Source organism: Onychomys torridus, chromosome 12 (genome assembly GCF_903995425.1).
Source record: "Onychomys torridus chromosome 12, mOncTor1.1, whole genome shotgun sequence".
NCBI lineage: Eukaryota > Metazoa > Chordata > Mammalia > Rodentia > Cricetidae > Onychomys > Onychomys torridus.
Window position 1 is genome coordinate 69,046,071 of NC_050454.1, and position 24,112 is coordinate 69,070,182.

The 24,112-nt window shown below is 50.2% G+C and overlaps 1 protein-coding gene across 7 annotated transcripts in view; it reads left to right on the plus strand.

The window, feature by feature from the left end:
* The window catches only part of Itsn1 (intersectin 1), a 184,238-nt gene extending 160,674 nt beyond the window's left edge, over nt 1-23,564 (plus strand). For all 7 annotated transcript variants that reach the window (XM_036204123.1, XM_036204122.1, XM_036204127.1 and 4 more), the window contains 10 exons: nt 437-543; nt 6,130-6,313; nt 9,049-9,147; nt 11,949-12,116; nt 15,326-15,538; nt 16,612-16,733; nt 17,947-18,029; nt 18,340-18,423; nt 18,865-19,038; nt 21,822-23,564. In XM_036204123.1, coding sequence (XP_036060016.1) covers nt 437-543; nt 6,130-6,313; nt 9,049-9,147; nt 11,949-12,116; nt 15,326-15,538; nt 16,612-16,733; nt 17,947-18,029; nt 18,340-18,423; nt 18,865-19,038; nt 21,822-21,970 — 1,383 coding nt within the window. In that variant the 3' untranslated portion in view covers nt 21,971-23,564. The remainder of the gene's footprint in view (nt 1-436; nt 544-6,129; nt 6,314-9,048; nt 9,148-11,948; nt 12,117-15,325; nt 15,539-16,611; nt 16,734-17,946; nt 18,030-18,339; nt 18,424-18,864; nt 19,039-21,821) is intronic.
* The last annotated feature ends 548 nt before the right edge of the window (nt 23,565-24,112 follow it).

Sequence of the window (24,112 nt, forward strand, 5' to 3'; positions counted from 1 at the left end):
GAAGGGGTCACACATCTCCACAGGCATCCTCAAACTCCCGTGTCCTGCTGGGCCCCTTCCTCACAGTGGGCAGTACCACCCACAAACATGCTGGTCCACAGCCTCCTGGCTTCCTATTGGTGGAGCTAAGTGTCCTCCTTCTCCCTCTCCTCCCCCTCCCCCCTCCTCCCTCTCCTCCCCTCCCCCCTCCTCCCTCTCCTCCCCCCTCCCCCCCTCCTCCTTTTCCTCCTCCATTCTCTGGGCTCCCCTTGTCAAACACTTGTCCCCCAGGAGAAGGTGCAGTCTGAGTCCTCTCCCTTATGCTAAACAAACCTGAGTGTGCAGGTACATGTGTACCTGTGTGTGTACATGTGTGTGTGTGTGTGTGTGTGTGTGTGTGTGTGTGTGTTGAGCTAACCGTTTGCTTTCTGAACGGCTTCGTTTTCTACACCTGTAGATCTTTCAGAAACCGCTGATGGAGTCTGAGCTGCTGACAGAGAAAGAGGTTGCTATGATTTTTGTTAACTGGAAGGAGCTGATTATGTGTAATATCAAATTGCTGAAGTAAGCCTTTTCCTCTCTAACCCCAGCCATGTGCGCTGCACCTCCATGGCATGTGCACCAGCGTCTCTGTGTGGTCTGTCCGTCTGTCCCTCACGCATGCCAGCCACCCTGTGTCTCTTTCTGCCCCCATCCCACCCCAGCTCACTGCCTCTCAAAGTGCTGTCACCTCTCTGTGCTCTCTCTTTCCTTCTGGAAATACACGAGGAGGGAACTGCAGAGGCAGGACGGGCTCCTGCCCTGACTACAGTTGCAGGACTTCCTGGGCTGAGAAAGTTCCGGCTCCTGGTTGTTAGCAGGCTCTATCCGTGGGGGTGGAGCCGTTCTAGCCCCAGGGCCTAACCTCTGGCCTGGATTCCCAGCAGTGCTGTCTTTTGAAGCTCTGGGCTGCAGATGGCTGTGGAATGGTACTGCCAAACACAAGAATACCTCAGGAGGGGCCTGGGCTGTCTCAGGCCACTTACACCTTATACCTGTTTCGCCTGCCAGACTGCTGCAGGGCCAGAGCTAAGGGACCTGGGTTTAGACCTCTCCTATTTGGACCTCAGTTTCCCCATCTACACACTTAGAGGATTGAATCAGACCATACAGATTCCCTCAATTCTTTTTTTGTTTTGTTTTGTTTTTTCTCGAGACAGGGTTTCTCTATGTAGTTTTGGTGCCTGTCCTGGATCTCGATCTGTAGACCAGGCTGGCCTCAAACTCACAGAGATCCTCCTGGCTCTGCCTCCCAAGTGCTGGGATTAAAGGCGTGCGCCCCCCGCCGCCGCCGCCGCCGCCACCCAGCAGATTTCCCTCAATTCTTTAAAGACAAAATCAAAACCATCAGAACCCCAAATCTATGTCTTGTCACAAGGCCTTACACAGGACATCACTTACTAGAGAGCACTTCTGGTCCCCAAGGCATAGGACATGGCGGTTGGGAGCAAGAGCCTCCCTCTCTGTGACTGAGCACTCCAGACAGTTATCCATAAGCCCTGTTCACTCCTGATCATTCTGTTGGGGTCACTGGGAAGCTGGCACGTCCTAAACCCAGCCCCCATGTAAAGCAGCTTCAGGCCCCTGGGTCTGTAGCAGGATGAAGCCCGGAGGGTAGAGAAGTGGGCGTGAAGGAGTAAGCGTGGCGTGCGTCTGCTCCCTCCACACCTAGGCTCACGCTGTGGAAGCTTTGGGTGCACAGGTGGGGTGGCCGACCCTTGGGCTCCCATCTCACTGTTATCTTCTGGCTGTATGTCTTTGGTTGGGTGGCTTTCGGTCAGTCTCTGGGCCGCTCTGTCCGCATCTGTAAAAGAGCAGTTTTATTACTCTTTTCTGTGGCTATAACAACAACAACAACAAAAACCCGAGGCCATCTTCTCCCTGAATGAAGAAAAAAATGTTTATTTAGCACACCAGCCTTCAGGTGAAGGCCTCAAGGCAGGTAATACCCTGACGGGTGGGGCAGATAAGGAAGAGGTCAGGTGGCAGGCCAGGAAACCAGAGATTGGGGGGTCTGACTTGTTCTTTTTTCTTTCTTTCTTTCCTTCCTTCCTTCCTTCCTTCTTTCTTTCTTTCGATTTATTTATTTATTATGTATACAGTGTTCTGCCTGAATGTATTTATGCATACCAGAAGAGGGCGCCAGATCTCATTACAGATGGTTGTGAGCCACCATATGGTTGCTGGAAATTGAACTCAGGACCCCTGGAAGAGCAGCCAGTGCTCTTAACCTCTGAGCCATCTCTCCAGCCCTGTGACTTGTTCTTTTATAACAGCTTTCTCTAAAAGGAATTAACCAGGGTCCTAAGAGGCCCTACAAAGGATGTTCCGCATGGTCCAGAGTGATTTACAGCAGCCATACTTTTGGTCTTGAATGAATGAATCTATTAAATACATAGCAAGCCAAGGTAAATGAATAAAGAGCCAGAGGCAGGTAGATACTTAGAAAGGAGAGATTGGGGTGATGAAACCCCATGAAAGCAGGTGCTGAGTTCTGGATACTGCCTAGAGCATCCCCTCTGGTGAGACTTCCAAGTCCAAGAACCAACAACAGATAGAGCATATCAGACTCCCACAACATCCAGCAAAACTGACCAGGAAGCCGAGGCAGCAGCTGGAGTCCCCTCCCGCTGCGGGCACTTTGAGACCTCGGGATGAACAGTAGTGACCTCTGTGGGAGATGGTTCACCTTCTGGCTCTCCTCAAGGGCACAGTGTTTATTCTTGGGCTGGTTGGCTAGTCTCTTCCCTCCCTGCCACAGAGTTAGGGGTCCAGTCGCACGCCGAGACAAGAGGTCTTGAGGAAGACTTTGAGACAAACATACCTAGGTCTGAAATGGGGGAGGCAATCTTGTTTCCGGGTCAACTTCTCAGGGAGTTTACACAGGACAATTTATCAATATAATGCACGTTACAAACAGTAGTGCACCATGATCCTGCTGCCTGTGAAAGGCTCCGCCACCTGGAAAAAAGTTATCCCAAGCTCCCAGCACCGGGCCTTTGTGGGAGTGCTCCAACCACGCCCAGGTCATACAACAATGCCTATGCCTTCATATTCCAGAAGCCTTCACACCACATGCTCCTGGTTCACACTCAGTACAGAGAGTGGGCCCTGAGCCCAGGGGAGAGGCTGAGTATTCATCGCATTTGGAGGGAGCCTGCCTGCCACCTGGGAATAACAGCTATTTATCCCCAAACCTACGAGCATTGCACATGAAGATTGGATGGTTTGAAAATAGACATTAGCATTGTCCGTTAAAGACATACATATAGGGAGATGTTGCAAGTGGGGGGATGTGGTCTCTATCCCGACACCCACAGAAAAACCAGATGTGGAAGCATGGACCTAGAATGCTAGAGCTGGGGAACAGAGATGGGAGAATCCCTGGGACTCTCTGGTGAGCCAGTCTAGCTGAATCAGTGAGCTTCAGTGAGAGGCCTTCTCCCCAAAAATAAGCTGGAGAGAGGTACAGGAGGACACTCAGTGCATCTGGCCTTCACAGGTAAGCGCCGAGACTGAGACTCTGTGAGGGCATTCCCGGAGCTCTTCCCTCCCTCCTTAGAAGAGTGTCCAGAGTCACAAGTCCTTTGTTTTTCCTTTAACCTTGTTCACAGCAGCTGCCTCAGGCAGGTGACTCTCTTAGTCATGACCAAAGCGTTTGGGGAGGAAAGGGTTTATTTGGCTCACACTTCACATCGCTGCTCATCACTGAAGGAAGTCAGGACAAGAACGCAAGCAGGTCAGGAACCTGGAGGCAGGAGCTGATGCAGAGGCCATGGAGGGGAGCTGCTGACTGACTTGCTCCTCATGGCCTGCTAAGCCTGCTTCCTTAAAGGACCCAGGACCACCAGCCCAGGGATGGCACCACCCACCATAGGCTGGGCCCTCCCCAATCAATCACTAATTAAGAAAATGGCCTACAGGCCTGCCTATAGCCCCATGATATGGAGGCATTTTCTTAATTGACGCTCCCTCCTCTCAGATGGGTCAAGTTGGCATAAAACTGTACCACACAGTTGTCCTCCAGAATTTGATGATAGACCGTGTTGCTGAAGACCATACATTTCTGAGTCACAGGACAGAGAAATCAAGTTGGTACCAATCTATAAGCTCCATCCCTGCTGGCTAGCTTTCAGAGTGCTAGAAGGTTCTATGTAACGGTATTGGGGAGAAGAGTAAGTAACAATCTTGCCCAGCCTTGACCCCTGTGAGCCATGGTAATGACTGGCCTGGAAAAGAACGTGTTCAGTGTGTGGGACGCATTAATAGATGCTAGGACTGTCACTGTCCACTCAGTCTGTGGACATCCAGTGGAGCCATGGATGTATCATTAGCCGTTAGTGAACGCTCTGTGAATTGAATGTTCTTAGCTGACCCCTCCCCACTGTGGATCAAGGCCTCTCTTGTGCAGATCTTTCTATGAGCTAGCTGCTCACCAAAGGGCCTAGTACTTACTCTTGGGGCTGTGGTTAGGACAACTCACTCACGGGATCACCCTCTACTTCACATGTCTGGCCTACGTGGTAGAACGTTCTAGAAAGAGACTCTCAATTGAGCCTAGTAGGTGGTAAGCCAGGCCATGGTTTCAAGCTGGCTTCCTGATTAGACATCTTGATTCTATCAGGGTGACAGACTAGGTTATCAGGACCCAAGACAACACCCTGAGATGGTGACTGTGAACGCAGGAGCTTTGCCTCCCAGACCCACCTTTCCTCATCTTCCCCCATCATTTAAGGAGGAGGAAGAGAGGGAAAGCCTTGTATAATCCTCCCAGAAGAGCTGCTTTCGGGGAAACTACAGACTGAGGGGTCTTAGCAGTTCGTGACATGGTTGGTCATTTCTCAACCTCCAAAGTCACCATGGCTAATGCTTGAGCAGAGTTCTTCAAGGACGCTCCACCCCCCACCCCACCCCCAGTCCTTTGGACCATCCTGAGGACACGGAGCTGCTGTTCTCCCATCCCGGTGGCCATTGCCGACCTGCCCCGTGGGCACACTAGAAGGGAGATTGTTGATCACTTATGTGACCTGCTGTCTCCCAAGTTCCCTTGGTTGGAAGACAAGGAAAATTTCTTCAGCTGGAAAAAAAAAATGTGAGAGAAAGAAAAGCAAATGACCTTAGGTTTTAAAGTTGGAGACTTGGAACCTCTTTGAGATTGCTTAGCTTTGCCCACACCTCAAGGTTTCTCCAATGTGACCATGAAAGTACTCACAAGAATTCACAGGGACACCTCCCAGCCTTGTGTTGAAATCATGTACACCACCACCCACCCATCCACCTATCCACCCATTCACCCCCCTGTCATCACTAGGGCTGTTGAACACTCAGCCTCACGTGGTCTCGTCCCAGCCGTATATTGTTATCCTTGCCATGTAGAAGTTGAGCGTCTTCCATATGCTGGTAAGACTGCACACTTCAGGGTTGGAAGGAGGGGTACCCCGTCTGGCTGCTGTGGCCCTGAACACTGCACGCAGAGGGTAGACCCAGAACAGACACTCCCCTGTCCCTTCAGTGGATTTTCCCAGCTTTCAGGATAGGAACTGTTTGAGGGTTTTTTTGTTTTGTTTTGTTTTGTTTTCATGATTATTTACCTACTCAGCTTCAAATTAGACACATCAACAGAGCCTTGGGCAGGAGAAGTACTTCCTATGATTGTTTTTATCCAACTTTGGGAAACTTTGAGAAACACGATGAGATTTTGTCTGTGGCGATGGATTTGAAAGTTTGTCTCTCCTTCCCCTGTGGCGTTGACTTCCCTCAGAAGCTGAGGGTCCCGGGAATGGGCACAATGCTCAGACTGAACCAGCAGCCTTAAACTTTCACGATAGATAATGCACGCTCTGGGACAGCAACACGCGGGCCCTCTCTGAGTTATTAAAGAAAGAAGACAGATGTAGCAAGCAGCCACCATGCTGAAGAAAACCGCCCAGGCGATCCCTCTCTGTCATCCTAGACTCATGTCTTTCTCTGTCCTTTGCCTCCCAAATAGATGCTTTAGTGGCGCTCAGGTCTGTGACCCTCACACCCATTCCATTCCTCTGCAACCTGGAAGTGTGGGGTGTTGTCAGACAGTGTGCAGGCGGGCAGCTCACCTCCCATGTTCCCATGCAGAGCCCTGAGAGTCCGCAAGAAGATGTCCGGAGAGAAGATGCCCGTGAAGATGATCGGCGACATCCTGAGTGCCCAGCTGCCACACATGCAACCCTACATCCGCTTCTGCAGCTGCCAGCTCAACGGAGCTGCCCTCATCCAGCAGAAGACTGATGGCGCTCCGGACTTCAAGGAGTTTGTCAAAGTAAGGAAGCCAGGGCTGTAGGGAGACCCTGAAGTCTCTTGATGCGTTAGGGGTTCATCAAAAGTCCGAAAGCATCTCTCCAGTGAAGGCCGCTGGGGATGCATGGAAGTCTTGAGTGGCGGTATGCTTGGACAGGAGAGCTGGACAGAGAGGTTTGGAAGCTTTGAAATATCTTCTGGGATATGCTTTCCAGGTGTCCGTGGTATTTTGAGAGGACTGTCTAATTCCTTCATTTCATTTCCTTGGCCTGTGTAGACTGGGGGCCCTTCAGTTAGCATCAGTATTCCCAGCTCTTGGTGCAGAGGGAACACCCAGGGTCCCCAGAGCCCCTGCACCCTGGTGTTGGCTTGCTTCCTGCTGCTGTGACAGAACACTCTGATCAAAGGGGAAGGAAAGAGTTTGTTTGGCTGACAGGTTGTAGTCCTTCATGGAGGGGAACCAGGGCAGGGGCTCTGGAGGCAGAAACTGAGGGTCTTAGGGGAACGCAGCTCCCTGGCTTTGCTCTCTGGCTCCAATTCAGCCACCTTTCTTACACAGCCCAGGCCCACCTTCTGAGGGATTGTGCTGTCCAGAATGCACTGAGACCTTCGACATCAATTAGCAATTAAAAATGTCCCACAGGCCGATCTGATGGAGACAGTTCCTCAGCTGAGGTCTCCTTTCTCCATGTGTGCCAAGCTCAGCCATCCAAACTCCTTTCCTGTGGGAAGTCACGATGGGCTTGGGCTCTGGGCAGTCCGTGGGGCCCAGTATGACATGCCACAGCCCTGTTGTAGGGTTAGCAGGGTCTAGAGAGCCACGGCCACCAGGGGACATTTGTGGAGGTGGTGCCGAGGCTGCTAGAGGTCTCTGTCTTGGTGTTGCTCAGAGTGGGTCCCTGCAGAGTTACAGCAGGTGCTCAAACAGCATTTACCTCTCTCAGGAAAAAGAAAAAAGAAAACCAGTATCTTTTGCTGAATAAGAAGCAAGTCTTTGTGCCCCAGGCTTTTTTTGGGGGTGGGGAGGACAGGGGTCATCCTTACCTCAGGAATCCTGCTCCCTGAATCGTCACAGTGAGGTACCACTGCGGTGACGTCTGGATCAGAGCCTCCATATGCACAGTGTTCTTTGCTCTGCTCTGGTGTTTCTCTGCATCGAGTGCTTTGCTATGCGAGCCAGTGACTGAGGCATTTCTGAGGAGAGCCATGGTGGGAAAAAAGAGTGAGGAGTGAGCCAAGGCTGAGGCAAAGATGGAGGGTAGATGCCAGGGTGCCAGCACCACAGGCTGCTGTAACTTCAGCCAAGAGCTCAGCTTCCGGCTACGGGCAGGATGAGCCCTTCCCTGTTCCAGCATCAGGGCGGGGGCTTGCTGGCCCTCCCATCCCGTCCTCACTGCTGCTTCTTCACTTGATAGGAGTTTGGCCTCCTATGTTTCCAAAATGATGGTGAGCACAAATTGACACCAGACCCAGGGGCTGATGGTTTGGGGTGCCAGAACCCCAGATGTTTGTGTCTAAGGCATTAAACTGGATGCCAGACATCTTTATCACTGGAAGGCAAGGCGCTCTTTTTTGTGGTAGAAGGACTCTTGCCCACTGGAGAGGTTGATAGAGTTGGCAAAGTGGTGGGAAGTTGGGTGGCTGGAAGATGGTTCAGGGTAGAGCACTTGCTCAAGAGTGAAGACCTGGGTGCCAGCACCAGAAGGTAGGTGAGAACCAGCTCCCCAGAGTTGCCCTCTGACCTCCATGTGCACCCCCTTCACATACATGTGCACACATGCACAAACATACACAGGCACACATAAACACACAGGGACACACGCATATGCACACACACCGGTAATAAATAAATGCCTTTTTTTTCAAAAGCAGTAAGAGGAAAGATACCTAGAGCCACTGGTGAGGAGACACTGCCAGGACCACCCGAGACTGGAGTCTTAGTCCTCAGGTCTCGGCTCTACCATCCGGCCCTGCCTGGAGCTCCTTGAAGCCTGCGCAGGAGTTAGAAACACCTGAGAAACTAGATCATTATAGCAGTCCTTCTGGCTTCTCCGGCACTCAGTGGGGTTTTCACTCTCATTGACCTTTCTGGGCCCCTGGGATATCCCAAAGGTTTTCAGACATCTGGAAGAAATTCTGGAGCTAGAATCTCCTCTCAGGGAAGGTATACTGCGTCTGGAGGCAGGGTGTGGACGTCGCATCTGAAGGTCCCCATCTGTCTTAGTTAGGGTTTCTACCACTGTCAAGAGACGTGGTGACCACGGCAACTCTTATCAAGGAAAACATTCCGTTGGGTGGCTTACATTTTCAGAGGTTTAGTCCATTATCATCATGGTGTGACATGGTGGGGTGAAGGCAGACGTGGTGCTGGAGAAGGAGCAGAGTCCTATATCTTGACTCAAAGGCAACAGGAAGTGGTCTGTCTCACGGGGTGTGGCTTGAGCATATATGAGACCTCAAAGCCCACCTCCACAGTGACACACTCCCTCCAACAAGACTACACATACTCCAACAAGGCCACTCCTCCTAATGTCCTTTGGGGGTCATTTTCTTTCAAACCTCCACACCATCCTATCTCTGCAAATGGCATCAGCCTGGACCATGACAGCTGGACCATGCCTTCCAACTCCAGGCTCCTCAGTTACTATCCAAAGGGATGGGTAATGGGCAGGAAGTCCTGAATGACAAATGTAATGTAACTGACTGTGGATTTTGCAGATTTCTAAAGCACATTTTTAAAAAAATCCGCTCTTTCAGAGACTGGCAATGGACCCACGGTGCAAAGGGATGCCACTGTCCAGCTTTATCCTGAAACCTATGCAGCGCGTCACCAGATACCCACTGATCATTAAAAATGTAAGTACAGACACCTGTTCCTCTGCAGGCAGAGGGAGGCTGAAGGCAGCCGGAGGGAACCAGAGGCAGCCGGAGTCAGGAGTGGATTTCCCAACCAGTGCACCTGGGGGTTGTCATGTGGAAGTCATGTGCCCACAGGGTGCCAAAGCCACCTGCTTGGTAACTGGGAGGGAAAAGGTGGTTCTGAGAGGAAAGACTAATAGAACACAGTCTTCCAATGGGTTCCAACCCTTCCAAGAGGACGAGGGTTCTGGCCTTGGTGCTTCTCCAGCAATGGCACAATGTCTGTCTGCATAGAGTTTGGAGCAACACAGAGAGAGAGAAGATTCCTACGTCTGTCTTGGGAAGGCCATTTCCTGATGCTCCTCCCCTATCAGACACCTGTTTTCCTCCTGACCTTTTCAAGAAAGCCAGTTCCAGAGAAAACAGAATTAGCGTTTCAGTGTCCACACCCAGAAATGAGCAGCAGGCTCTGCTGCCCTCTCAACCACAGGGCCAGAGGTGAAGGAAGCCTGGCTCCCGAGGGAGGTAGAAATTGCTTCCTTTATCTGAGAGTAGAATTCAGAAACCTAACTGTGGGAAGAGGTGTGCTCACGGTTACACACACACACACACACACACACACACACACACACACACACACGCATGCTCGAGCACACATGCACATGAAGTACACTTTGTGCATGTGTTCAGGCTTCCTGTGTGTAACCCATCTCCCTCCCACATAAGCCTCAGCCCAACCCAGCTCCATCCCACACCACACAGGAGCATACATGTCCCCGAGTTCATCCACTTGGGCAGTGCTCTCTCTCAGCCCCCTATGTTTAATATGCACTGACGCAGGAAATAAGCCTTTGAAGTGCGGCTAACCAATAGGGAGGAAACCAAAAACCAGGAACCAAGAGGCACACACTTAAAAGGAAAACACACACTAGCATTACTAGAACACAGTTGCTGGTGCTCTGCGGAGCATCTAAGAGAAAGACCCAAGAGCTGCCACGATGGGACAGAGATCAGGGCAAGTATGATAACTGGCCTTTTCAAAGATTTATTTTTATTTGCCTTGTGGGGTTTTGCCCACATGTATGGCGGCCTACCACATGCACGCAGTACCTGCAGAGACCAGAAGAGGGCAGTGGACCCCCTGGAACTGGAGTCACAGATATTTTGTGAGCCGTGTTGAGAGCTGGGAATTGAACCCAGGTCCTTTGGAAGAGCAGCCAGTGTTGAGCCACCTGCCCAGCCCCGAAGACTAAATGTTTTTATAATGGTGAGAGGGGAGAATTTTTGTTTTGTTTTGTTTTTCGAGGCAGATTTTCTCAGTGTAGCTTTGGTACCTGTCCTGCTCCCTCTGTAGACCAGGCTGGCCTCGAACTCACAGAAATCCACCTGGCTCTGCCTCCCGAGTGCTGGGATTAAAGGTGTGTGCCACCACCACCCGGCTCAGTGGGGAAGATTCTTAGCCAAGTTTTTTATTTTGAGAGCAAGTGTGCCTGAGAGCAGTGATGGTGTGTGTGTGGGGGGAGGGGCGGGGGCATTGCCATGCACACAAGATCAGAGAACAACATAATTTTCAGGAGTCATGTCTCTCCTTCCACCATGTGTCCGAGGGATTGAACTCAGCATGTCAGGCTTGCATGGTGTGTATGTTCACCAATGAGCCATCTTCTGGCCCCCAAACCTAGAGTCGTATGTAGCATTATAAAAGAAAACTTTAACCCAGGACACATGCTCAGTAGGGAAAGTCATTAAATAAGCATGGTAGATCTGTACCATGAAGCTATTAAAACTGTTTAATTTCTGTTGCACACCCCAGCCTGGGAAGATCTCCAGCCCGTCAAACAACCTGATAAAGGCAGTGCTGTTGCATTTAGCTGGGTTTAAAAAACAAAACAAAAACAAACCAATAAACAAATCAGATTTGGGGGCTGGGGAGATGGCTCAGCCAGAGAAGCGCCTAGGGCCTCAGTATCCATGTAAAAAGCAGGACACCAGCACTGGGAAGCACTGGTATGGAGCCTAGCTGTTCTAACCTCACCTGGTGAACCTCAGGTGCCGTCCAAAAAGATTCTGTCTCACAAACAAGGAAGATGGCTCCATGAGGGATGACAGCCGAGGGTGCCCTCACTCACTAGAGAACACACATACATACCCATGTGTCCCCACACATGCACAAAACATACCTATTTGCTCAGGGGAACCATCTGAATTGATTTCCGGGATGCACAGGTGCGTACAGACAGCTATGCATGATGTCTAGGGGACGTGAGTGCATGGTGCATGCCACCACCCGCCCCACCTTAAGGGGCCCTAGGTACTCCTCATGACCGTCCCTCACGAGTTAATGGGATTCTGTTCAGGAGCCAGGGAAGAGCAGCTGCTGCCCGGCCCGCCAGCAGGGAGGCCTGGCTTCTGTTCCCGAGTTCCTTGCTTTGTGAAATAGAGAGAAGATCTCTGAAGAGAAATTCCGAGTCCCTCGGGTTGCCCTGCTCCGTATGCCACCTAAGGTCCGCGCTGTCTTCGTGTGGTCTAGCGTTCTCGCTGGGCGTCAGAATTCCGCGGGGCAGGTCACGGTTGGCTCTGGGACATCAAGGGGAGGAGGTCGGGCTAAGGGTGGAGGGCGGGGCCGCCGTTGTCTTCCTGCGGCGCGTGCAGCCCCCACCGCGCCCGACTCTGGAGCCAGCCGCGGGTGGCACCGCGCAGGAGACGGAGCGGTTTCCATGACGATGGAGCCAGGTCCATCAGGCTGTGGAAAGTGGCCTGACCAGGCTGCTGCTGCGGTCCTTTGTTCTCCTACCCAGATCCTGGAAAACACCCCTGAAAACCACCCTGACCACAGCCACCTGAAGCACGCCCTGGAGAAGGCGGAAGAGCTGTGTTCGCAGGTGAATGAGGGCGTGCGAGAGAAGGAGAACTCAGACCGGCTGGAGTGGATCCAAGCCCACGTGCAGTGCGAAGGCCTTTCTGAGGTAGCCGCCCGCCGCCGGCCGGGACCTGGACCACCCTTAGCTGACCGTGGGCAGGCAGCACAGAAGGGCTGAGAGCCAAGTGACCGTCACTTTCGGCTCCAGCCCACGGCTCCTTCTCCCTCCAGCCGCTAACCTTCTGCTCGCCAATGCAACCAATGAGTATTTTTAATTTCCGTTATATGATTTCCCATTGCCCAAAATGATTTATTTTCTCGAATGTCCTAGTTTCTTTTGTGTGTCTTGTTCCTTGTTCAAATGTTCATGCTTCTTATTTGTTTCTTCACACACTTTGAGCACATTCGTGTGTATCTCAACATCTTACAGTCTCAGCATCTAAGGGTATCTTGTAATCGCAGTATCATATTCTTTTGCCTATGGTTTCTCACAGCTCTCACTCAGCATGCCTTATTTTTCTATATGTACTGTGATTTTTTTTTTTTTTTTTCCCTGTACCAGCCATCAGACCCAGGGCCTCTTGCATGGTGGTTAGATGCTATTTTACTGAGCCACACTCTCAGCTCCGGTATTGTGAATTTTGACTGTGAACTAGTTGTTTTTTGAAACGTCCCCTGTGTGTATCTTTGCTGCCTGGGCTTGCATTTCCCCTGAATGGATCGCTACCCAGGCCGCCCTGTGTTATCCTTAGAGGGAATCTGGGGATCACATGGGACAGGTGCGAGAGCCGCCCAGTGGTCACAGAGCCCAGGCAGCGCCTCCACTCACCAAAGCGGAAACCAGCCAAGTTTCCCTGCTTAGGTCTCTGCACTTCGGTTTGCCCTTTGCCCGTCGGGCCAGCCATCCTCAGGAGAGCCACTTGGCTCCGTCCTTCACGTCAGCCTGGGATCCACCTCTCTTCACCCCGCCGCCACAGTGGAGGCCCGGTCGGAGTCAGCAGGTCCACAGGGCGCTCAGGGCTGACGCTGCCTCTGGAGTTTGATCTTGTAGTAATCTTGTTTTCATTCTGCTTTCTTCGAGGCTCTGCACATTTCCTCTTAGTTTATTTATTTTTTGACCGCCTTTCATTTTAAAGGTGTTTCGTGGTTTGCTCTTTTTTAAAAGCTTGTGTTGATGGGTCATCTGGATTTCTAAGCCACGTGCTCATCTTTGCTGGTCTTTCACACTCTCCCTGTCACTCAACCTTCTCTTCCTCTGCCTGTGTTTTCTCTGTGTTGGAGCACATGGGTGTGCAGACACATATGTGTACACTCACGCACACATGTATACATACAGATCGCTAGAGTTTTCCAAAACGCCCAGGGAGAATGTGTCTCACTCACCGTCCTTCCCCATGGTTTCTCACTCATGGGAGACCACCTTCGCTGTGTCCTTCCCAAGCCCCACACCCTGCCCTCTTCAGGAGGGTGTGCACCAGCTCATGAGCAGCCCTGCAGAAGCTGAAGTGGTGGTTCTGGGTCCTTCTTTTAGAACCCAAGGGCAGTCTTCCGTTGGCGACTCATTCCTTTATACATGCAAGAAATCATTTCTCTTTTTTTTTTGTTTTATTTTTTATTTTATTTTTTAAAGATTTATTTATTTATTATGTATACAGAAGAGGGCACCAGATCTCATTACAGATGGTTGTGAGCCACCATGTGGTTGCTGGGAATTGAATTCAGGACCTCTGGAAGAACAGTTGGTGCTCTTAACCTCTGAGCCATCTCTCCAGCCCTATTTTATTTTTTGAGACAGGGTTTCACTGTGTAGCTTTGGTGCCCTTCCAGGAACTCACTCTGTAGCCCAGGCTGGCCTTGACCTTGCAGAGATCTGCCTGACTCTGCCTCCCGGGAGTTCTGGGATTAAAGGCGTGCGCCACCACCGCCTGGCACAAGGAATAATTTATCTGCTCCTATGCTATTGTTCAGTAGTCAATCCCAAGTACATTTTAAAGAGAGACAAAGAATGATCAGGATTCATAGGGGCTGGAGAGCTGGCTCAGCAGTTGGGAGTTCTGGCTGCTCCTGTAGAGGACACAGGGTTCAGTTTTGAGCACTCAGAGGGTGCCTCACAACTATCTGTAACTCCAGTTCCAGGGGACAGGATACCCTCTTCTGGCTTCCACTGATACCAGGCATGCCTGTGGTGTACAGACACACATTCAGGCAAAACACTCATCACATTAAAAAGAAGTGTCTCCTGTGTGGAATAGATTATGATCCTGCTTTCTGCTTTTGCTAGGAGCCTGGAGATCAGTTTAGTCCTTCCTTGCCCATCAAGAGAGCTCCTGTTGGCTTGCCTGTCAACATCAGCTTTCCTGGCTCCCTCAGAGCCTCAGCAGGGAGATTAGAAGTCCTCCATCCTTAGACCCAAGAGTGAAGGAGACTAGACTCTCCTCATCACCTCTAGGTCTCTGGTCACCAAATCACTGTTGTCTCCCACATTGGCGGTGGACGAGTAGCCACCAGCATCTCTTTGGGGACATTTATTATGAGTTCCATGGCCTGCCTCCAAATATTTTCCTCAGAGAAGTGTGTTTGTGATCATGACCTGGAGAGAAATTTTCTCTTGAGCAGATCACCTAAGGTAACATGGGCCATGGGCTGGCCTGAGGCGACAGCCTCCAGGGAGATGTTGGGGCCACACATCAGCATTCACAGTTGTGACTCAGTGTTGGTGAGTGGAGGGAAGGAGCCCTTCCCTTCACAGTTTCTAAACTAGTAAGTGGGGTGAGACTCAGTATGCACCACACTGCTGGGTAAGGTTTTGAGGGGTCACTTGGCTCCCGGAATTTTGCATCCCCTCTGGTCCTGGGGTCTGGACTCTGCATCTGGGAAAGCAGCATCTGTCCAAGAACTTAGACCTGAGTTCTGCCCCTTCCAGACCACTGAGGACTATTTGAGCCGGTGGGGATTTCCTGTTGGAGCCGGTTCTTGCTGTTACTTTGCTGTAGCACCCAACATGGAGCAGATGCCAAGAGGGGAGCTAGCGGGCCAGTTTTTTCCTGATGCCCCACTTCTCAATGAAGGGAGAGACACATCCACCTCACCCCGAGATTAGAGCGAAGCCCCAGCAGAAAGGCCTTGAGAACTGAACCTGAAACCCTGCGCCTTTGCCTTCTTGGCTCGGCCAGGGGTTGCCAGGAACCCTCAGAACCATTCTTGGCTCGTATGTGGGATTCGGACCCGCTGGGGTCCATCGTTCATACCGAGACCGAGAAACAAAAACAAGACTCCCTTCACCTCGCCTTCTCCCTGTCTGGTTGCCTTTTCTAGCAACTGGTGTTCAATTCGGTGACCAACTGCCTGGGGCCACGCAAGTTTCTGCACAGCGGGAAGCTGTACAAGGCCAAGAGCAACAAGGAGCTGTACGGCTTCCTCTTCAACGACTTCCTCCTGCTGACCCAAATCACAAAGCCCTTAGGCTCTTCCGGCTCCGACAAAGTCTTCAGCCCCAAATCCAACCTGCAGTATAAAATGTACAAAACGGTAAGGTTCATGCCAGGCCGCAGGAGAGGGAGTCTCCAAGAGAAGTCCGATTCAGAAGGGTTTGGGACCTCGGTGTGGAGAAAGCGAGGGGGAGGAGCTAAGAGTGAGGGGTGGGTCTGCAACAGTAAGGGGAGGGGCGAGGAGGAGGGGCTAGGATAGAGTAAGGGGAGGAGCTAAGATAGGGCAAGGAGAGGAGCGGGCAGAGCAGAGGACTGTCCATGCCCCACCTTTGTTCACACAATCCTACTGGGGGACCCCCACTGCCCATGTGACAGGCAAAATCGTGGCTCACTTCATACACGTGAACAGGCAGCACGGCCAGCCCATGTACCCACTGCCTTTGAAACAGCTGTGCCCTTCCCTTTCGCTTCAACGCGTGGAAGGTTCCTCTGAGCAGAATGCTGAGTCCCATGTATGCAGGGCTGTGTTTGTGTGCTGTGACGCCATGGGAGATTTATTTTCTAGCTTCGTCTGTGTGTGTGTGTGTGTGTGTGTGTGTGTGTGTGTGTGTGTGTGTGTCTTTCCTCAGGGGTTCTCATAGGAGCAGCGGCTAGCTTTATTTGGGGAGACAGTGATGTGATGGAGTATTGATAGTATGGAAATCCTGGGAGAGACTCTCTTGGATGCTGACTGCCATTTAGGATGCGATGCAGGGAAACAGACCAGTTAGGGCCTCCTTGTAAGGACTTTAAACGTAGCTTTATATAAATATCAGTACTAACGGGGCTGGAGAAATGGTCCCAGGTGACTTGATTTCCTCTCTTCCAGCCTCTGTGGGCATTGCACACTTGGTGCACAGACATTCGTGCAATCAAAACACCCTTATACATTAAAAAGTTAGTTTGAACAGAAAAATCTGTATTCTGGTATAGTCTGTGCACTGAACCACACCCTCGAACACACAGCCTTCACCTAGGTTACTGGGTCTCATGCACATGCTCACTGTGGTTTACTGACATTCACAGGCAGGCATGCACTCACATATATGCTCGCATTGTACACACACAGAGCTTGGTGAACACACAGAGCCCCTGCTTTGTTCTGTAACACCTTTTATTATTATTACTTTACAGCCCATTTTCTTAAATGAGGTTCTAGTAAAATTGCCCACCGACCCTTCTGGAGATGAACCCATCTTCCATATTTCCCACATCGACCGAGTCTACACCCTCCGAGCAGAGAGCATAAATGAAAGGTAAGCCCCGCCCCTCCTCAGCATTCCCAGCTGCAGTTCTACTACCCTACCTTTTAGAACTTCTCAAAAGTTGGACATCTGGCATGAGTTTTTCAAAATAAAATGGACTGAAATCAGCTTTGCTTGAGGCTTTCTCTTTCCTCTCTCTCTCTTTTTCTTTTTCTTCCTTCCTCTTCCCCCTCTCTCTCTCCTCCTTCCTTCCTTCCTTCTTTCCTCCCTAACTTCCTCCCTTCCTCCCTCCCTCCCTCCCTCCCTCCCTCCCTTCCTTCTCTCTCTCTCTCTCTCTCTCTCTCTCTTTCATTCAAAATGTTCATCAGCCTTTGAGGTATTGAGAGCTGCTTAGATCACCCCAAGTTTCCCAGGAGATAGAAACCTACAGGACAGTGATTTGAGACTAACCCTGCCCCCAGCACCTGGGACAGCAATCTGGGTCTCTGGGTTGCCGGCATTTTGCTTCCGTCTTATCTTAGACTATCCTGGAGCCAAATGGAACAGATCACTTTCTGAAGAGTGAGCTTGGCACCAGGCTAACAACATTCCCAAGAGTATTCGTGCCAGGCAAGAAGATTGGCTGAGGTTACTGTGCATATGGCACCCAGAGAAACCTCCCGCTGCTGTGTACTTTGCGGGAAGTGGCTCTTTCCTTGGGTGATTTTGAAAGAAAGACCCTCTGTCTTCGTGGGTCCGCCAAGTATTCCATATTTTGTGAGGAGCTGTGTGCATATCCCTCCTCCAGCCTTTATTAGACTTTCTTCATGGAAAACATGAAGATCTTGAGTACATCCGTTGCTTATAGGCAGGGCTATGATTTGAGTAATAGAATGCTTGCCTCAAGTGCACAAAATCCTAGGTTCACTTCTGAGCACCCCATAAACCAGTTATAGAAGTGTGTGCATGTAACCCCAGCACTCAGAAGGTGGAGGCAGGGAAAGGAGTTCAAGATCATCCTTGATAACTTAGTGAGTTCACCACCAGCTTAGACTAAACTGTTGGGGTCTCAAAAAAAAATAAAAATAAAAAAAGTCTTTCTTACTGACGATAGAGGTAATTATTAATATCATGTAATAAGAATCAGTCTTTCTTTTCTGAGCCTTTGTTGTTAAATTCAAATAAACCAAGTTAAGAGAGTCCTGGAAACAGAATTTGAGCAGACCCCAAGCCCGTTCTGTTCTGAGCGGTCTGTTTGGCAACATTCTGTCTTTTTCTGTCCAAGGACTGCCTGGGTGCAGAAAATCAAAGCTGCCTCTGAGCTTTACATAGAGACCGAGAAAAAGAAGCGTGAGAAGGCTTACCTGGGTAACGTGCCCCTCCCTGAGCAGAGTGCCCGGGGAGGAGGGGGCGAGGGAGAGCGAAGAGACTGGGTGGGAGGGCCCCCGAGTCCACCCCAGTGTTTCCGGGGCTGGAACACGTGCATGCGCAGGGAAGGTGGGAGCAAGGTGGGGCGCTGGATGATGGATGAAGGGCAGATTCCAAGAGCAAGAGGCAGGAGGGGGCTTTGCTTTCTAGCGGGGGAGATGCACCGTACAGACTGTGGGCATGCTGGGGAGAGAAGGGCGTCAAAGCAAGGGTGAAATGAAGCATTTTGTGTTGTTTCCTTGCGGTCTAGTCCGTTCCCAGCGGGCAACCGGTATTGGAAGGTTGATGGTGAACGTTGTAGAAGGCATTGAACTGAAGCCCTGCCGATCACATGGTAAGGGCCATGAATTCCACTCAAGCACTCTAGAGTATTGGGGTGTTTTCTACCTCCCCCCACACACCCCTAACCACCTTGACACCATGTATGCTATTTCTTGTGTAAATTTCCCGCTGGCATTGGTTTTTCTAGCGCTTGCCAAAGAGCCATATATATATGTGTGTGTGTGTGTGTGTGTGTGTGTGTGTGTGTGTGTGTGTGTGTGCGCGCGCGCGCGCGCGCACATAATTTTCATAAATTCTTTTCTATTGCTTCAGTACACCTGACATAGGTGCACAGATAGGGATCTGATTTTGAGCCTTGCTAATGGATTTGTTCTTCTAGATGTGATACTAAAATATGGGTGTGCCCACCAGATTTCCCACCTGTTAATCTCCAAGGTCGAGGGGGATGGGAATGAAATGTGTCCCACCTGGCAGGGGCTTTTGTTCACTCCAGGAAAGAGCAACCCATACTGTGAGGTGACCATGGGCTCTCAGTGCCACATCACCAAGACAATCCAGGACACACTGAACCCTAAGTGGAATTCCAACTGCCAGTTCTTCATCAGAGACCTGGAGCAGGAAGTTCTCTGCATCACGGTGTTCGAGAGGGACCAGTTCTCACCTGACGGTGAGTGGAAAATGGCCCTTGGGTCTCCCTTGGTCCTGCCCTACCATCTTATAGGGGCCCATGCTTCCTCACCTAAGAACCCGAGCCCGGCAAAACTTGGGCTTTCCTGAGAAGCCAGGCTGGCGTGGTGTGGGAGCTGCTGGAGCTTGGGCTGCTCACGTCACTGAACTAGACAGTGCTTTCCAACGCAGGCGGCTATGAGGAAGGGCGTGCCTAGGAACCTCCATGTACTGTGTTCGGTTTTCTGTCCTTGGCTTTCACCAAGGCTCAGCAAGTAAAGGCACATGCTGCCAAACCCGAGGTTTGAATCTGATCCCTCGGACTGATGAAGCGGATGAGAACTGGCTCCTGTAAGTTGACCTCTGATTCAACACACGCCATGGCGTGTGCATGTGGGCAAACACATCACACACAAGGTAAATACGTAAATGTCTTTAAAAGCAATGGGATAGCCATACTTGGTGGTTCCCACCTATAATCCCAGCATTCAGGAGGCTGAGGCGGGAATTAGGAGTTTGAAGCCAGCAGGGCTACATAAGGAGACCCTGTTAAAATGTAAAAGAGAGGATAAAGCTGGCAAGAAGAGTGTTAGCCCACAACCGGTTCTTCAGAGTCAGCTGGTGGCCCACTGGAGACATGAGAAGCTTCACTTGTGTCGGACACTCCCTTCAAGCTGCTTTCTCTTTCTGGGGTGATTTTTGGCCAGTGAACCCAGAAAGCCACACTCTCTCAGCCAAATCAAAATCAGAGACTGGGTTTAAAGCTCAAAGTCTCAGTTATCATCAGAGGAACATAAGCTGAGAGCCAGGGCCTGACGCTGGCATTGTGAGGGCCGAGCTGAGAGGGATCCATGAGGCTTTCATATCTTAGTACTTTTTTTTAAAAGTTAATTAGTTAATTTATTTTTACATCTCAACCACAGTTTTCCCTCCCTCTTAGTATCTTTTTTTTCTTTTTCCAAGACAGGGTTTCCCTGTAATCACCTTGGATGTCCTGGAACTCACTCTGTAGTCCAGGCTGGCCTCGAACTCACAGAGATCCACCTGCCTCTGGCTCCCAAGTGCTGGGATTAAAGGTGCGTGCTGCCACTGCCAAGCCCTCTTAGTACTTTTTAATATAAATTATCTAGTATGAGTTATGCCCTGTCAGTTTGCCCAGTGACAGCCTTGCAGCTTACACATCAGAATGTGACCAGAACACCACTTCTAGGAGCTCTGGGGTCTCAGCTCTATTATCAACCTCTACCCTAATAAGTCAAAGTTTGGAAAAAGAATTTAAAAAAAAAAGAAGAAGAAGTGCAGCCAGATGTGGTGGGGCACACCTTTAATCCCAGCACTCAGGAGACGGAGGCAGATGGATCTCTGTGAGTTAGTCTGAGGCCAACCTGGTCTACAGAGCAAATTCATTACAGCCAGGGCTGTATACAGAGACCCTATCTCAAAACAAACAAAGTACATATATATTATGTGTGTGAATGTATGTCATGTGCATGTGTGTATGTCATGTGTGTAGGTACCTGTGGAGTCCAGAAGAGGGTGTCAGAACCCTTGGAGCTAGCAGTACAGGCTGTTGTAAGATACTCCATGTGGGTACTTGGCAACTGAATCTCAGGTCCTCTGGAAGAGCAACTGTTTTTGACCACTGAGCTCTCTCTCTCTCCTCTCTCTCCTCTCTCTCTCTCTCTCTCTCTCTCTCTCTCTCTCTCTCTCTCTCTCGTGTGTGTGTGTGTGTGTGTGTGTGTGTGTGTGTGTGTGTGTGTAAAACTTGGGTGTGATCACTAAGGAGCTGTCCACATTGTGTTTGAGGTAGACTGTCTTATTGGCCAGGAGCTCACTGATTGGCTCAGCTAGCTGTCCATCCTGTCTCTACCTCCTCAGTGTTGGGGTGACAGGTCTATGCCACCATACATGGCTTTTTTTTTTTTTTAAAGAGGGTTTCATGTAGCCCAGGCTGGCCTCAAGCCGGTTTGTACAGTGCTGGGAATTGAATCTCAGGCTAATGTGTACTAGATAAGCACCGTATGCACTGGGTTCCACCTCTAGCTCCTTGCCCAGCTTAAAAAAGTGTATGTGCATTTGCCTATGTGAGTTTGTGTGCACCACATGCATGTAGGAGCCTGTGGGAACCAGAAGAGGGTGTTGGATCCCCTGGAATTGGAGTTACAAGTGATTGTGAGCCTTCATGTGAGTGCTGGGAACCAAATTCAGGTCTTCTGGAAGGGAAGCATATGCTCTTAACTGCTGAGCCATCTCTCCAGCCCATCCCTGGCTTTCTTTTTAAATGTAGACCCTGAGGATCAAATTTATGTCCTTGTGCCTGCAAGGCAAGTGTTTTTACTGACCATCTCCTTGAGTCCATTAATATATTTTAAACTAGACGCAGAATATATTCCAGGACATCCAGGGTGATTACACAGGGAAACCCTGTCTTGGAAAAAGAAAAAATAAGTACTAAGAGGAAGGGGAAACTGTGGTTAGATGTAAAAATGGGTTATTATAATAAATGTATATAATGTGTAACAATAAATCAGGGTAGTCGCATACCCACCATCTTGGATATATTTTGTTTTATTGAGAATGTTTAAAAACCTTCTTTGGTTTTCTTAGCAGTGAAGTGCCACGGCACATTGACAACCCCATGGGGAAGTCAATTGGAAAGGCTAGCGCTGGTCTTCTCAGTGGTCTTTGAAGAGGTGGAGCCTGGCCACGTCCTGGAGAGCCCCAGCGTCCTGAGTGTCCCCTGGGAGAGCTCCTTCTGAGCATGCTCTGCTTTTCTCCTTTCAGATTTTCTGGGTCGGACAGAGATCCGAGTGGCTGACATCAAGAAAGACCAGGGCTCCAAAGGGCCCGTCACCAAGTGTCTTCTGCTGCACGAGGTACCCACTGGAGAGATTGTAGTCCGCCTCGACCTGCAGCTGTTTGATGAGCCATAGCAGCCCTGGGAGACCATAGAGGACTTCCTTCTCTCAAGGCCCCACACGCTGTCTGGTGGTCAGCCGCGGGGCAACGGGGACAGCATAGACAGAAGCTCCTCAAGGTTACTAGGAACAGTTCTCGACAATCCTGCCCTTCAAACCGTGTCCCATTTTATGAATCCAAATGCCCCTTTCCTTTGTCTTCACTACAGGTCTCATCACGGCTTCTAGAGTCTCTGAAATCCATGACCTTCAACTAGGTTCCCTTGGGAGCCCGGCTCCGTCCCTGGGCTGGAGGTGTGGGTCTGGTTACGATAAAACAGATTTATAAATGCAGTGACGGTATTTTGGAGAACTTGTGTAGGCCTCCTGTTTCTCACCTCTACCAGCCCCTTTGTAGACTACCTGGCCTGTGATGCCCCATGTGTGGCGTGTTTAGTCCGATTGAAGGAATTGTTGCGGTTTTGGAGTCCAGCTCCCTCTGGGACACGGGGCCCTGGACTGAATGCTCGGCATGATGGCTTCTGGAGCAGGCACTGACTTAGCTCTCTGGGGAGCTGTTACCGGAAGTTTCTCGAGTGTGCATTAGAAGCTCTTCAGACCTCAGTTAGTGTCTATCAGTGAAAACGCACTGGTGTACTATGGGGTGGTTCAAGGTGTGCTTGGAGGACGGTTCTGGAAGCCCATCTGTGAAGTTCTGTCTCTGGTGAGTTAGACCCACTTCAGGTCACAGGGAAGGCTCAAGGACATTGTGGAGTCCTGGTTGCTGGCTATTATCAGAACATTCTCTTTGGGCTTAGAGGCCCTGTGATATTCCATGAGGAGTCCAGTCTGGTGACCAGCCTGAGCTGATTCTGTGTTTGAATGTACTGGATCCTGACTGTTGTGGGAAACTTCAACAGCAAGCAGTCTTTAGTGGTCACCCCAGGAAGTCATGCCTTAGATGGGTGAAGTCTGAAAGAGAAAGGATTCAGGATGGAGTTGGGAGGTGTGGAGAGATGCTAAGAATCTATTACTTGGTGGTGGCGGGGAAAGACCTTGGGACCACGTGAGCCCCACACATGGGGTAGGAAGACGGGAAACTCTTCCCAAGCTTTCCTGGGCACACACCGACTTCTTAATAATAGAAACGTATGAACTTTTTGCCAGAGTCAGGAGTGTGTAGACCAAACTTTTTGTTTGAATGTGCAGGTTTCCTTTTCCTTAAGTGCTAAGAGATAGGTTGGTTAACTAGATAACTTGATTTGCTAATGACAAGTGTGGGCCAGGCTTTGCTCCTGTGTTGGCATTCTCACACTCCCAGTCTGTGGTCATGATGTGTTCTTTGCGTGTCTCTGGATCCTGGGGCCAGGCTTGCCTGTGGTAGGTGGTGTTCTTTTTTACTGTAGGCCCCAGGATTGAACCAGGGTTCTAGAAGTATCTTACAGACGATAGTGTCTCCGTGGCAGAATGGCCACTCTGCTGACAACCGAATGCTTCATGTGACCCCTCCCAAAAGGTCTCTCTTTGTCCATGTATGTGTTTCAAGTGATCTTTCAAAAATGTATGTGGGAAAGGATAACAAAGTTTACATTTCATACTTTCGAGAAACACTTATTATTTATTTATTGAAGATAGTGTTGACTTTTGTATCAAGAACAACAGACATACCTATTTTTTTGAATCACACCAATAAGCTCTTTCAACTGAACATGAGACGGACCTAGTTTAACTTCAGGCACGCACTGGCTTACCACTTCCCAGCAGAAAACCCTGTCAAAACACTTCACGTTTGTGGTTTTTGTGTTATTAAGAAACTGTCTTAATGAAACATATAAATAGATCCGTAGCTCACGCTTCCCTGTTTCTCTAACCAGGAGACTTTGCTCAGTGTACTGATGAAGGACATGCTCCCATAGGTTGAAAAACAAGTATTTAGTGTGTAATTGGCCAGTGTTGGGTCCCCATTCCATCCCCTTCCTTTCTGTCTCTTAACCCTTTTCTCTTCATTGGCTTTATTTTCAGGTTAATGTTGAACATCAGTGCTCCTGTAGGAAGGCTGAGGCATGCATGGTGACCCCTGTAGGTTCTAGGTTGCTTGCTCATAGAATTCCATGATTATAGCACGCAAATGCAGTCTGTGGGTCTTTTCCCCAGGTGACTCTCCTGGACATCCTTGGG